The sequence below is a fragment of the Babylonia areolata genome, chromosome 21 (genome assembly GCF_041734735.1).
Source record: "Babylonia areolata isolate BAREFJ2019XMU chromosome 21, ASM4173473v1, whole genome shotgun sequence".
Taxonomy (NCBI): Eukaryota; Metazoa; Mollusca; class Gastropoda; order Neogastropoda; family Buccinidae; genus Babylonia; species Babylonia areolata.
Genome location: NC_134896.1, coordinates 39814073 through 39826992, shown reverse-complemented (window position 1 = coordinate 39826992; position 12920 = coordinate 39814073). Strand labels below are relative to the sequence as shown.

At 40.1% G+C, this 12920-nt stretch overlaps 1 protein-coding gene and 6 non-coding genes across 7 annotated transcripts; all 7 read left to right on the top strand.

The window, feature by feature from the left end:
* Positions 1 to 59: 59 nt before the first annotated feature.
* LOC143296117 (ubiquitin-ribosomal protein eS31 fusion protein) lies at positions 60 to 7916 on the top strand. The gene is made up of 5 exons (XM_076607898.1): positions 60 to 111; positions 3119 to 3174; positions 3544 to 3598; positions 3925 to 4142; positions 7713 to 7916. Exons 2-5 carry the CDS (start codon positions 3127 to 3129, stop codon positions 7863 to 7865), a joined length of 474 nt encoding a protein of 157 aa, XP_076464013.1. The 5' UTR covers positions 60 to 111; positions 3119 to 3126; the 3' UTR covers positions 7866 to 7916.
* On the top strand, positions 4531 to 4613 carry LOC143296781 (small nucleolar RNA SNORD58). Its single transcript, XR_013057195.1, has one exon. It is a non-coding gene; the product is annotated as a small nucleolar RNA SNORD58 (small nucleolar RNA).
* LOC143296784 (small nucleolar RNA SNORD58) lies at positions 5275 to 5357 on the top strand. The gene has a single exon (XR_013057197.1). It is a non-coding gene; the product is annotated as a small nucleolar RNA SNORD58 (small nucleolar RNA).
* On the top strand, positions 5847 to 5929 carry LOC143296782 (small nucleolar RNA SNORD58). Its single transcript, XR_013057196.1, has one exon. It is a non-coding gene; the product is annotated as a small nucleolar RNA SNORD58 (small nucleolar RNA).
* Positions 6536 to 6618, top strand: LOC143296779 (small nucleolar RNA SNORD58). Its single transcript, XR_013057193.1, has one exon. It is a non-coding gene; the product is annotated as a small nucleolar RNA SNORD58 (small nucleolar RNA).
* On the top strand, positions 7074 to 7156 carry LOC143296780 (small nucleolar RNA SNORD58). Its single transcript, XR_013057194.1, has one exon. It is a non-coding gene; the product is annotated as a small nucleolar RNA SNORD58 (small nucleolar RNA).
* LOC143296785 (small nucleolar RNA SNORD58) lies at positions 7524 to 7589 on the top strand. Its single transcript, XR_013057198.1, has one exon. It is a non-coding gene; the product is annotated as a small nucleolar RNA SNORD58 (small nucleolar RNA).
* Positions 7917 to 12920: the final 5004 nt, after the last annotated feature.

Here is a 12920-nt window from a genome sequence, read left to right as displayed (position 1 = left end):
GGATTAGAGAGTTAGGGTTGTACGCATGTGCGTGCATTCTTATACCGGAACATCCGTTTACGCATGCTCTCTCTTTTGCCATGATCCATCATTACTAGAGGTGGAGAGAAGGTATGTGGTCCGGCAAATTTCAATTTTTTCCCCTGTATTTGAGATCTTTATCATTCTTCTACATTGTCAAAAGGTTGATTATTTTGTTATATGCATGTATTTTTTATTGATCCGTGTATTTTATGTTAAATACGAGTGAAAATAGTAATTTTGCTAAAAACATGTGCTCGGCGGCAATGCGCCATTGGGGAAGTCACGTTGCCATGAGCCATTTTCGTGGTTCGGCCATTGTGTTGAGTACCATTTTCAATCTTTTTCTGGTTGGTAGTCGCACAGAGGAACAAAATGTAGTGTGCACACTGGGGGACAAATATTCGTTCCACAATATTTTATTCACCTTTTCAGGCTGAACGTTTCACACGTGTAAAACTAAGACAATCCACGCTTCCTTGCCCGCCGCAACCAGTTTTTCTTTCTTTACTTTCTTCTTTCTTTTCTTTTTCTCCCAGGCCATCATAATGGCACAGTAGAAAACGATTTTTAGGAAAACGGTTTTCTTCCTGACTAATACGATGGACACAGTATTCCATGTGGTTGTTCAATCTTCGATTTGGAAGGTCAGCCGTCCAGGTTCTTTGATTTATATATTCATCTCAATCCGTCGATGCTGAATGATAGGCAGAATTTTACACTGGCGAGAAAAGAGTACAAATAATATGTCATTCGAAATTTTTATCACAGTTGTGAGCATACCATTTATGTATGACTTAAGATTAATCCCTTATTTCCATCTGCCCATTTTGCGTTTGAAGTTTGGGTTTTGTATACACTTTACCTGCCAGTGTTGCAAAGTGATTGAGTCACTGTTTCTGCCAGAAAGGGTAAACCAGGCTCAGTGGGAAAACCATATAGTCTTGGGTTGTTTGCAACTAAAATCTGACTCCTGCATCTTGTAGGCTGTATGTGCCCTGTGTTCAAAAACTCATTCTTTCTTACCACCACTTGTCACACACAAACAAAAAACCTCCATTGTGTCAACATCAAAGTTCACAGTTTCAGTTTCAGTAGCTCAAGGAGGCGTCACTGCGTTCGGACAAGTCCATATACACTACACCACATTTGCCAAGCAGATGCCTGACCAGCAGCGTAACCCAACGCGCTTTGTCAGGCCTTGAGAAATAAATAAAGTCAGAAAGGAAAAGTACACCAAAGTCAGAAAGGAAAAAGTACAGAAGTGGAAACTACACTTTGTTGCTTCTTGCTACAGCATGTTGAGTGCAAAGTCTAATTTTGGTTTAGTTTCAAGTTCATGATGGATGGGATTTTGGTATTAGTATCTTACAATCACAAAACCATGTTAATCTAATTGGGGGAAAACTACAAAACCAAACCAGAGTGTACACCTTAAAACACACCTCCAAACTCCAAAATGTACATACCATGATGGTTTACAAGTTAACAAGCCAGTATGGAAACAGACAGAAATTAGTGCATGCAACAATGTACTTTTGGGAAGTTTAGTGTGCTTTTGGTAAGTATAAAATATACTTTTAGTTGCAAGAAGCAGAGAACTGAAATAGGACACCAACAAAGTGCCTGACAAACGAGTAGAGGTATACGCCTAACCCTTTTCCGCACATCTACACTACAAATGGGGATGGGGATAATCTACCTCTAGCCTGTTGACAATGGTGGCCATGGTGCTCAAAACCTCAGGTTCCCGGGCAGCAGGGACATTTGTTTGGTAAGACAGCAGGGGCAGGATGAAGTTCTCGGCCACCATTTGTGGGTCGTTGGAATGACTGACCCAACCTGAGATAAACTTCAGTGTCTCTTTCTTCACTGTGCGCATGCTGCGGATCAAAGGCTGCTTGGTCACGCTCTCTCCATTGGTGGCGATGGCACTGGAGATGTTTTCGCTCATCACTTTGTAAACATTCAGCATGTCCAGATAGATTCGACCCAGATAGAAGTTCACACTAAACGATTACAAACAGCAACACTTAAACTTACAGTGTTCGATTCAACATGGTTTATGTTCACCATTATATCAAGTTGTAACCAAACTGCATATTACACAAAATTTCAGCTAAACAAAGTGCTGTATCTGAGATGGATAAATTTATGGTGTGAAAGTAATAAACCAGAAGTTAACTTATTTGAAAGCAGTTTACAAAGCAAAATGGTGGACAGGTCTGAGGTCATGGGTAGCAGACTTAATTCTAATTGAACAAGCCATTGAAGTGGGGCTGTACAACACTGCATTGAACTGAAGACTGGAATTACTTTTTAAAGGTGTTTCGAAATATAGCAGCAGGCAAATGAAGTAACAGGATTGGGTCAGCAAGCAGATAAGTCCAATTCTAAGCCAGTTTTCAGAAGATATTACTGTTCAGAAAAGGTTTTGCTAGCAAGGTGGCAGTGGAGGACTTTCACTTAGCAGCAGATGCAGCTGATTTGATGTGTGTGCTTTAAATATATTTAGAACTTTTTTTTTCTCTTTTTTTCTTTTTTTTTTTTTTTTTTTAGTGGGGGGGGGGGGGGGGGGGGGGCTTATGCGCTGAAGTGCTTTGTTGGCCCAAAAGGACAGTAGATTGTGTTCCTCTGGTTGTCTGATGATGGACTACAACTGCACAAGGCTTCTTTAGCTATTAAAATGAATTGTTCAGAAATTCAACATTCATCATGATTCATTGAATCCAGATGTGTAACAGTGTTGTTGTTGTTTTGGGGGGGGGGGGGGGGGGGGGGGGGGGGGGTTAACACTAATTAAAAGAGATGTTGTGAAGTAGTTTGCATGTCCTTGTTGAAGAACATTTTTGTAGGTTCAACAATTTTATTTGAACAAGTCAGAAAATCTAGCGTGCATTTTAACAAGATGAAGAACATATCTAAATATATAGTTTTATTTGTGAAACTAAATGAATTAAGACCAGATCTACCTTTGCTGCTTTAACTGGGAAAGAAGCATGTCAAATGGGTGGAGTTAGCCCTCTGTTCTCTCTTTACCCTATCCTCCAGTGGTCTCAATATTACTAAATATAGTCACTGCATTTTCTGTTTTTAGGTGTCAAGATGCAGATTTTCGTCAAGACCCTCACGGGCAAGACCATCACCCTTGAGGTATTTGATGAATTTATGTGTGTGGATTTTTAAAGTTTTTTTCATACAGTGGCTAATGCCACATTCCTTGGTTTGTAAGAAAACTGGGATACCTGGAGGCCAGAAAATTTTAAAGTTAGTACATGCTGTGATGTTTTTTACCCTCTTTGGTCCATAAGGAAACCTGTGTCTCAACAAACTGGGAAAGGTATGGTCGGTTAAATGTTGCATTGCTTACTTTTTATTTATGTTTAAAACAAAGATTATAGTATATTTACATTATAGTGATACTGAAATTTCATTAGAGTTCATTTGATGATAGCCCTGAGTATAAAATATATTTGTCTCAAGGAAAGTGAATTTTCTGATTTTTGCATGTCTGGTGTGCAGGTCGAGCCCAGTGATACTATCGAAAATGTGAAAGCCAAGATTCAGGACAAAGAAGGTAATGTTGGGCAAGGATAAGGATTGTGTGGGGGTAAATTTACAAACTTGAGAGAATATGATAAATGCATTGCTGGGTTGCATGAGTAATGCGGAGTTTGCTCACTAAGATTGTCCATGAATTAACATTGAGTAAGAAACATTAACCTCAAAAAGCAGTCGTTGACCAGGGTGTAAGTTTTGATTTATATTTAATCTTTTGGCTGAATGGTGACTTTTTATAATTTTATATCTTTGTGTAAATTTTCCATCCCCGTCAGCTGATTCCTATCACCTGACACAAAGCCTTCCAGCTTCTGTAAAACAATCTCATGTTGTGTGGATCAGGAATCCCTCCAGATCAGCAGCGCTTGATCTTCGCGGGCAAGCAGCTGGAGGATGGTCGCACCCTGAGCGACTACAACATCCAGAAGGAGTCCACCCTTCACCTGGTGCTGCGCCTGCGTGGTGGCGCCAAGAAGCGCAAGAAGAAGAACTACACCACCCCCAAGAAGTCCAAGCATAAGAAGAAGAAGGTCAAGCTGGCTGTGCTGAAATACTACAAGGTATGAAATTTGGGGGGGTCATGCTCTGTCCTTGACCAGTCTGTACTCCCTTTACAGTAAAGTTTACTGTTTGATGTTTTAGTTAAGCGTGATGTGTGGAGACTGTGATTTCCTTTCGTTGTCACAGTGGTGCTAATTTCAGTTTGGGGATGAATTTCTGGTTTAAACCATTTGCTTCTTGCTCTTGAAGCTTTGAAAAAAAAAAAAAAATTATTATTTTAAATGTGGTTCTGGTTTCACTGCAAAATACAAAAAGAAATGTTGCAGATCCTTAGAGGAAAAAGGTATATATATATCCTCCATCCCCCTCCCCTCTTTCCAATCTATCTATCCTCCCAATAATCTTGTTTGTTGCAGTGTCTTATAAAATATATATAAAGAATCATGGTTGCAATGATGACCAACTTAGGACACCTTAGGATTCTTTCATTGAATATGATAAAAAATCTAGCGTTACCATTTCTGAGCAACCATGATCAAAAAAGTGACTTGAACCAGAACTGTGAATATCATAAGAAGTTAGTATAAACATCAGATTTTGATATAAAAATAATATGGATATACATAATAAGTAATAGGTATAAAAATTCAGGTACCCAATTTTGTGTTGGTTTGGCTTCACGTTTGAAATGCCAAGGATACATCAAATGACAACATGGGTGAAGATAGAGCAGATGGTTTATTGGAGGTCAGTATAGCCATTATTGCTTGCAGTTTTGAAACTTGAAGAATAATCAGTGTTTATTTTGGGAGCAAAGTGACTCCAGAAAGAAAAGAATAGGTCTACTAGTGAGTGCGGGTGTTTGTAAGTGGGTGTTGGTTGGTGGTGGTTTTTTTTGTTTGGTTTTTTGTTTTTTACCATTTATTTCACATGTTCAGTTAAATTATAACACTAATCAGGCCAGGTTTACGTTCAAGTTTGTTTGTTTGTTTTTGTGTGTGTGAGACTGTCTAATCTAGATTGGTTCTATTATGGAAATGCACACAAGATTTATATGAGAAAGTAGAATTGACATACACAGATTAGTCCCTATGCACCAACATTCTTGGAGAAAATAGAAGCTGTTTTCAGCAAACCCTATGTACTTGTGCTGTTGGCTGCCTTTATATTTTTTTCCACCTCTCTGTATGGCTGCAGTGATGACAATCTTAGGACACCTTACGATTCACTTGTTGAATATGATAAAAATCAAAGCGTTACCATATCTGAGCAGCCTTGTCTGTCCGTTTCAGGCGATTTGATTTCTCCAGCTTTGCTAACCTTGTATATAAAGGCAAAAAACTTTGATCAAGGTGTGCTGAGGGTGTTGATGCTAAACCCAGATGGATTGTTATAGAATTGCACTGAAGATCCATTTGAAAATCTGTATTAGCAGGTGAATTTTTTTTGTAATTTTTTTTTATCATTACTAGGTGTTTAGCATTTGATACTGGTTTTTCTTTTCTTTTTCTTTTTTCTTTTACAAATGTTCATGATTTTCTGCGAAAAGAAAAATAGGTTTGGTTATACATCTCGGGTTATAAATCTAAAATCAGTTACCAATATATACATTATATTTTCTGATAATACATGAAGACATGGACCAGTCTGCATGCAGTTATATGCTCTTAGAGAAAACCCATGTTTTCACTTCGTGAGGTTGTTGCATGAAGCCCTTTTTCTTTGTGTTTATGCTGCAATCTTATTTTTTCTTCCCAGTATGGTTGCAATGATGACAATCTTAGGACACCTTAGGATTCATTTATTGAATATGATAAAAATCAAAGCGTTACCATACCTGAGCAACCATATGCATATTTGATATAGTGCATGTTTCCTTTTGTGTATCTGTGCTGAATTGAAAACTTTACCATTCTTATGGTAATCTCTGAATTTCAGCTACATAATAGTGACTGTTTACCAATGGCAGATTTATTGTTCAGTCATTGTGTTGTAAGATCAGCTGATATGTCAGAATCTATTTGATGTAATCAGTCTTTACTTATTTGACCACTGTTCGTTCAAGTGAGAAACTTTCCAGCAATTCACTTGAAGAATTAAAGATTGGATGTGTCAGTTCATACTTCTGTGAGGTAGGGTTGTTTGAGGTAACTCATGAAATAAGCGATAGAGAATCTGCCATTTTTCAGGATTAAAGGTTTGAAGAAGTTTCGGTGTTCATAGTTTCTCAAAACAATCACAATACCCTGCAAATGCCACACTTAAAAAAAGAGAAAAAGAAATGGTGCTGTAACTGAACACTCAGCATTTTCCGCTTATTTTTTGCAAACAGTAGTAGTAGTCACAGAATTACAGCTGCTTTGATTACCTCAGCCTGGAGTTTTGTCCTTAAGTCTGTCTGAAAGTTTGCTTTCTACTACCTGACAGTGCCAATTGCATTTTCACATCCTGGTTGCAATGATGACAATCTTAGGACACCTTAGGATTCATTTGTTGAATATGATAAAAATCAAAGCGTTACCATATCTGAGCAACCATTACATCTGTCTGTGCTCTTGAAAGTGCTCACATTTTCGTTTTGTGGACCGCTTGCTTCATAGCTGCAATACAATGGTTTCATATGAAAGGCATGTTTTTCTTGTTTCAACATAGCAAATGTTTTCAAATTTGTAGATTTTTATTTTTGCAGAGAGGTACTCTTTGTGACAACAGGCTTATGGTTTTGAAACAAATTACAACAAAAAAGACTGACCAATATTTTAAGACTTTATTAGCATTTCTTTTTCTTTTTTTAAATTATTTATGTAATTTTTGGAATATAGGTATATCAGTCCATGTTTCTTGTAGTTGTTTCCACCTTGAACAAGGTACTGATTTTTTAAAATAATTTTTATAGAATTTAGAGCTGTAACAGTTAATCTCAGTTTATTGTATTTTTGCAAATAAATGCAACTGTACTGAACAGAAGTTGTTCAATTTTCCCATCATGGTTGCGATGATGACAATCTTAGGACACCTTAGGATTCATTTGTTGAATATGATAAAAATCAAAGCGTTACCATATCTGAGCAACCATGATGGGGGAAAAAGCACTGATGCAACTTGTTTTCTAATTTGTTTCACATCTAATTTTAATTAAGTAATAAATATTTCAGCATATGTTTTTCATTGATCTTTGTATTGGCATGAGTGAATTGATAGTTTGTGATCATCAGTCTTTAACATGTAAAATAATTATGTTTCTAGGGAAATGGATATGCTGTACAGTATATTCTAGTAATTATAGCTGATACAAGAGAATCAGTTTTATTGTTTTGATTTACATCACTGCTTAAAATGTTGTTCATGATTCCAGAGTGGCTCTTATTACAATCCCCACCCCACCCCCTACCCCTCTTTTTTTTAATACTTGCAGTTTACAGTTCATATCCATGTCATGGTTGCAATGATGACAAACTTAGGACACCTTACGATTCAATTTTGAAAATGATAATAATCCAAGCGTTACCAGTCCTGAGCAGCCAGTGAATGGATATGTAGTACATGATGTGTTTAGTATAACGCCGCAGTTGATTTATCTGTTTTGCATTTTGATGGTTCCATGACCCTGAAAAATGATTTGTTGACAGGTCGATGAGAATGGCAAGATCACCCGCCTTCGTCGTGAGTGCCCCAATGAGGAATGCGGAGCAGGAGTGTTCATGGCCTCTCACTTCGACCGCCACTACTGCGGAAAATGTTGTTTGACATACGTGTTCAACAAGCCTGAGGAGAAAGCTTGAGTGTAGTAAACACGTTTCTTCAGTTGTTTACATTAAAGTCGTCAATGTAAATTATGTGTTTGTGTGTGGTGCTTATTCTGCAAAGTTTGTGTGTGCGAATGTCCACTACTTTTTATCGTTCCAAATAGAATAATTATGACATGCTCTGAGCTCCAAGGTCTTTCATATAGATTGTGCAGTGTTTACAGCCAGAGTTAGCAAGTGATGACCACTGTATTGTGTCTGGACTTAAGAGATGTTTAATTGCTATTTGCCGTTTGCAGAATGGTGAAGAAATTAAAGTTCACTATTTATTGCCAGTTGTCTAAAAATTAAAATGCTACATGCGCACCCTGAAACAAGGGAACACTATTACAAGTATGTGAGAATCGCTCCTAATATTTGTATGAGCATTAGAAAATAAAACATTCTGAGAATTATGAACATTTTTTAAAACAAAACTTTTGTGAAAACAACTTTTGTAACAAATTGAAATTTTTACTCCATATTGTATGAATAGCATCCATGCTATTTCTCAGAAGATTATTTCTAAATTGTTCATATTCTGTCTCCCTTTATTCTTTCCATTTTCAAAGTTACTGTCATCCATTTTAGAGTCCAACAAAAAATGGACTGGAGACTCAACTTCAGTACCTGAAACCACTTGGATGGCAAATCTCAATTGCAGCAGTGGATAATTTGTAATTTAAGTTACTGCAATACAACTTAGAAGTCACACGTAATGGGAAAAACCAAGACTTCACTTTCCATGTAAGCAAAATGCCCATATTCACAGGCATGGACAAAACTGTCCATGAACTGAACAAAGCACTGACCATCCAAGCAATCTTTACTTGTTGAATGATTCCCCATGCTAATCAGCCTGTACCCTCAAGGTAAAAGCATTGCAAACAGAGTTGTTAAGTGCCCATGTCAGCAGCCAAGATCACAATCCGTGAGGAAAAGTGCTACCAGTTTTGAATGACTGCACCTATCCTCAATTGAAGACCAAGCTCTTAGCACTTTAAAAACATGGAGTCATTGCACAAGTTGCCTTCCTGTGCAGAGCCACTCCCATTGAGGGCAAAAGGGCTGGGAAAAGATCTCATTGTCCAAGATTACTAGTAAGGACTCTCATGTTGTCTTTTGTGTATGGCCAGGAAGGCCCAGAAAGCCCCTAATCCATTTTAAGAATACAAGGATCTTGCCAATCATTTCAAATATATCATTGACAGGATTACATCATTGTGTCAGATCTGAAACACTTTAGCCACAGGCCATGACCAGAACTTCGGTTTAAAAAAAAAAAAAAAAAATTGTAGCAAACAAGGGTTTTGAAGGATCTGACTTGTATGAAGTTTTGTTTTGAAAGATTTACAGAATAAATATCTCTCTCTCCCTCTCCGTCTGTCTCCCCATCTCTGCCACACTCTCTCTCTCTCTGTCTCCCCCTCTCTGCCACTCTCTATCTCTCCCGACCCCAGTCCTTTTGTATCGTGGCCCAAGGCCGATGTACATTAAAACAGTTCTGAGTTCTATCTCTCTTCTCTCCCCCCCCCCCACCCCCCCCTCTCTCTCTCTTTCTCTCCCCGTCTCTCATTTTCTGTTTCTTTATCGCTCCCCCTCTCTGCCACTATCTCTTATTCTCTCTCTGTCTCTTTCTCTCTCTGTCTCTCTGCCCGCACACACACACACACACACACTTATACACAAACATATACGTTGTGTGCATCCCGCTGACACACAGTAAATACATTATTCGGTGAACACCACACACACGCGCGCGCGCCCGCACACATTTACACTGTTTAGCCGCGATATGAGATTCAGTATTGATGATGGTTTTAAAGTTAATCAATGTAATTTGTCACAATTTACAAAGAAAACGAAGAAGGACTTTATAGAGTAAGTTCAAACTGGAAAGAAAAATACCACTGAAAAGAAATAGGTCAGTAACAGAACGCCTGTAACGCTAGGGCACATTTTAGCTGGTCATTCTTGATAGTAAAAGACTGGATGATATAATATGAATCTCTACAAACCTAATCTTAGTCAAGTAGGACACTTCTTTAATAACAGCATATCATTTTTGTTTATCACACACTTTCTCGACAATATAAAAACAGTGTCTTTTTTAATCATACCCTGGTATATTCATACCGTAAATCGGTTTTGGCAGACAGGTATATTTGGATGGCAAATTGATAACATTTTCGGGAAATCATTATGAACCCCCCCTCCCGCCTGGGTAAGGGGTGTGTGTTGTGGGGGTGGGGGGGTATGGTCACTTGAAGGTCTACCACCAATGACCGCTGACCATCAGTGACTATTGCTGACCACCAGACCACCGCTGGTCACTGACCAAGGCTGACCAGGGAGAGCATAATGATGATGATGAAGTCTCCAGTCGGACCGACGGATGAGTAGGCAGGCAGGCTTATCTGTCGGTGTGTGTCCTCATATGGGAGAAGAGGCCGATTCTGGATGCGCAGCACTTCCCACAGGTGTTGCAAGGGAAAACGTCTCCAGAAGTTGAGCCCTGCTTCCTTCGCTCACGCTTCCCCTTAATGGCCAGCGTTCATTTGTTTTCAAACGTCTTTATGCCACTAGAGCACAACATCCTCCAGCGAGAGCGGTCAAGGGCATCAGTCTCACACCAAGCGATGTCTATGTCACAGGCTTTGAGGTTTGTCTTCAAGTTGTCCTTGAAGCGCTTGCAGGGTCTTCCAAGTTCGCGGTGGCCTTCCTTCAGCTGGCCATACAAAAGCATCTTCGGGATCCTGCTGTCTGTCATGCGGACAACGTGTCCAGCGTAGCTGGCACTGGATCAGCAGGCTTTCGATGCTGGGCAGGCTGCTCCTCTTTTGGACCTGGAGGTTGGAGACCCTGTCTTGCCACTTTATGCCGAGAATCTTTCATAGGCATCTCTGGTGAAACTGCTCAAGTTGTTGAATGTGACGGCGATACGTCGTCCATGTTTCACAACAGTACAACAAGGTGGTCAGCACAACAGCTCTGTAGGTTTTGATTTTGGTGCTGAGCCTGATGCCTTTGTTGTTCCACAGCTTGTTGTTGAGTCTGCCAAAGGCGGAGCTGGCCTTGGCGATGCGCAGCGTCACTTCTGCATCAAGGGCTCCGTTGCTGCATAGGGTGCTGCCCAGCTAGCTCACAGAACGCCAGTGCCTGCCACCCACCTGCAATCAAGGTCGATGACACAGAGGTCAAGTCAGTCGACAAGTTTTACCTCCTGGTCCGTGTGTGTGCGTTTGTATGTGCGTTCATGTGTGTATGTGTGTGTGTGTACGTGTGCGTGTGTGTGTGTGTGTTCTTAAATGTGGGTCTTTGTCTTATGTGTGACGTCTCGTCGGCCCCTTCACATCTGCATCTGGGGTGGGGCGCTCCAAGATGGGGCCATAAAAGGCCATAAGAGTGGCCCATAAAAGGTTGGAAGGTTTTTTCAGGCAGCGGCGGGATCAAAGCATAGTGCGGCGGCTTGGCCAAAGAATGGGGGGCCGAGGGGAAGGGGTGTGTGTGTGGGGGGGGGGGGGGGGTAAACTTTACTGGTTGGTGATAATATATCGAGGTTCAACAATGTCAGTGTATGCACACGCGCCGTCTTTATTTTATGTATTACAAATTATGTAACATGAATTATCCGTGCTAAATCTTACAGCGGCAAAACGCTGTGTGTGTGTGTGTGAAAACAATCAATAAAAAGAATCGAAAACACGAACAATCCATGCAAACACTGACGCATAACCCCACCCCCGTCAAAACCATATGCCGTAAATAAATCATACAAGTAATTAATATCTTTTTTTACCTGTTTATATGTTGCTAATCGCATTACATTATATTGGTTATTAATGCTTAATCATACCGATTCAAATCTTTGTTGATTAGTCAAGTTCGCTTACTATTATCATTAGCATTTCGTTATAGGGATGTTTTTATTGTAACTCTCAATTTTTAAGCAAAATTTCACCAATTGTAATTATCCAACACACACACACACACACACACACACACACACACACACACACACACACACACACACACACACATGAACAGTTACTTTTCCCTCACCAGTAGCCGTCTTTCCCCCCCTATCTTTGTCAAATAACACTTATGGCTAAAAGACGCTAAACTGAAGAAGAAGACAACAACAACAACAACAACAACAACAACAACAACTACAACAACAACAACACACACACACACACACACACACACACACACACACACACACACACACACACACACACACACGTGTGTACGGGGGAGTATCGACACGGGAGAGTATTGACACAGGGGAGTATCGACACGGGGGAGTATCGACACGGTGGGAGTATCGACACGGGGGAGTATCGACACGCTCCCAAATGGGGCCACGCTGTGAAACCACAAGCACTCTCAGAAGTGTGCTAATGCGCTGTAACAACTTGCGTTCTCACGGATGCTGAGGCCCAACTGGCAACATACATAACCAGGTCCAACCTACCACTTGGAATATATATACATTCATGCATGAAAAAAGACAATTTATGTTTAGTGCATCTAACAAGAAGCATTACTTGTAGTTGCACATGCAGACGCACTGGAACAAGCAACGGTAGGACAAACTGGCGATCAGCATTCATTTGTGCGCACTTTGCTCACAGAGTCTCACACACACGTATGTATCTGAACAACTCCACCTGCACACACACACATGCATCACCTCCCACAATATACACGTATGTGCGCACACCAGCTACTATGACACGAGCTGCCACAGTTCTGCTACTGTGGCTACAGGCGAAACGGGCTGGGAATATTTCATAGGTCATAATGGTAAGGACTCGTTCTGTCTTTACTTTTTGGGAAGGCCCAGAAAGTCCCTGATCCATTTTGAGAAATCGGTGCATTCTTGGTTTTGAGATGTAACATTTGCCTTCTAATTTGGTTATTATTTTTTGCTCAGAGGAGGGGAAAAAAGTCATTTTAATTACACATACTTAACCGTGACCCAACTAGTGCAGACTCCGGCAGGGGTCTGACATTCCTGCCTGTGCAAACTACTATCCGCCTATGCGG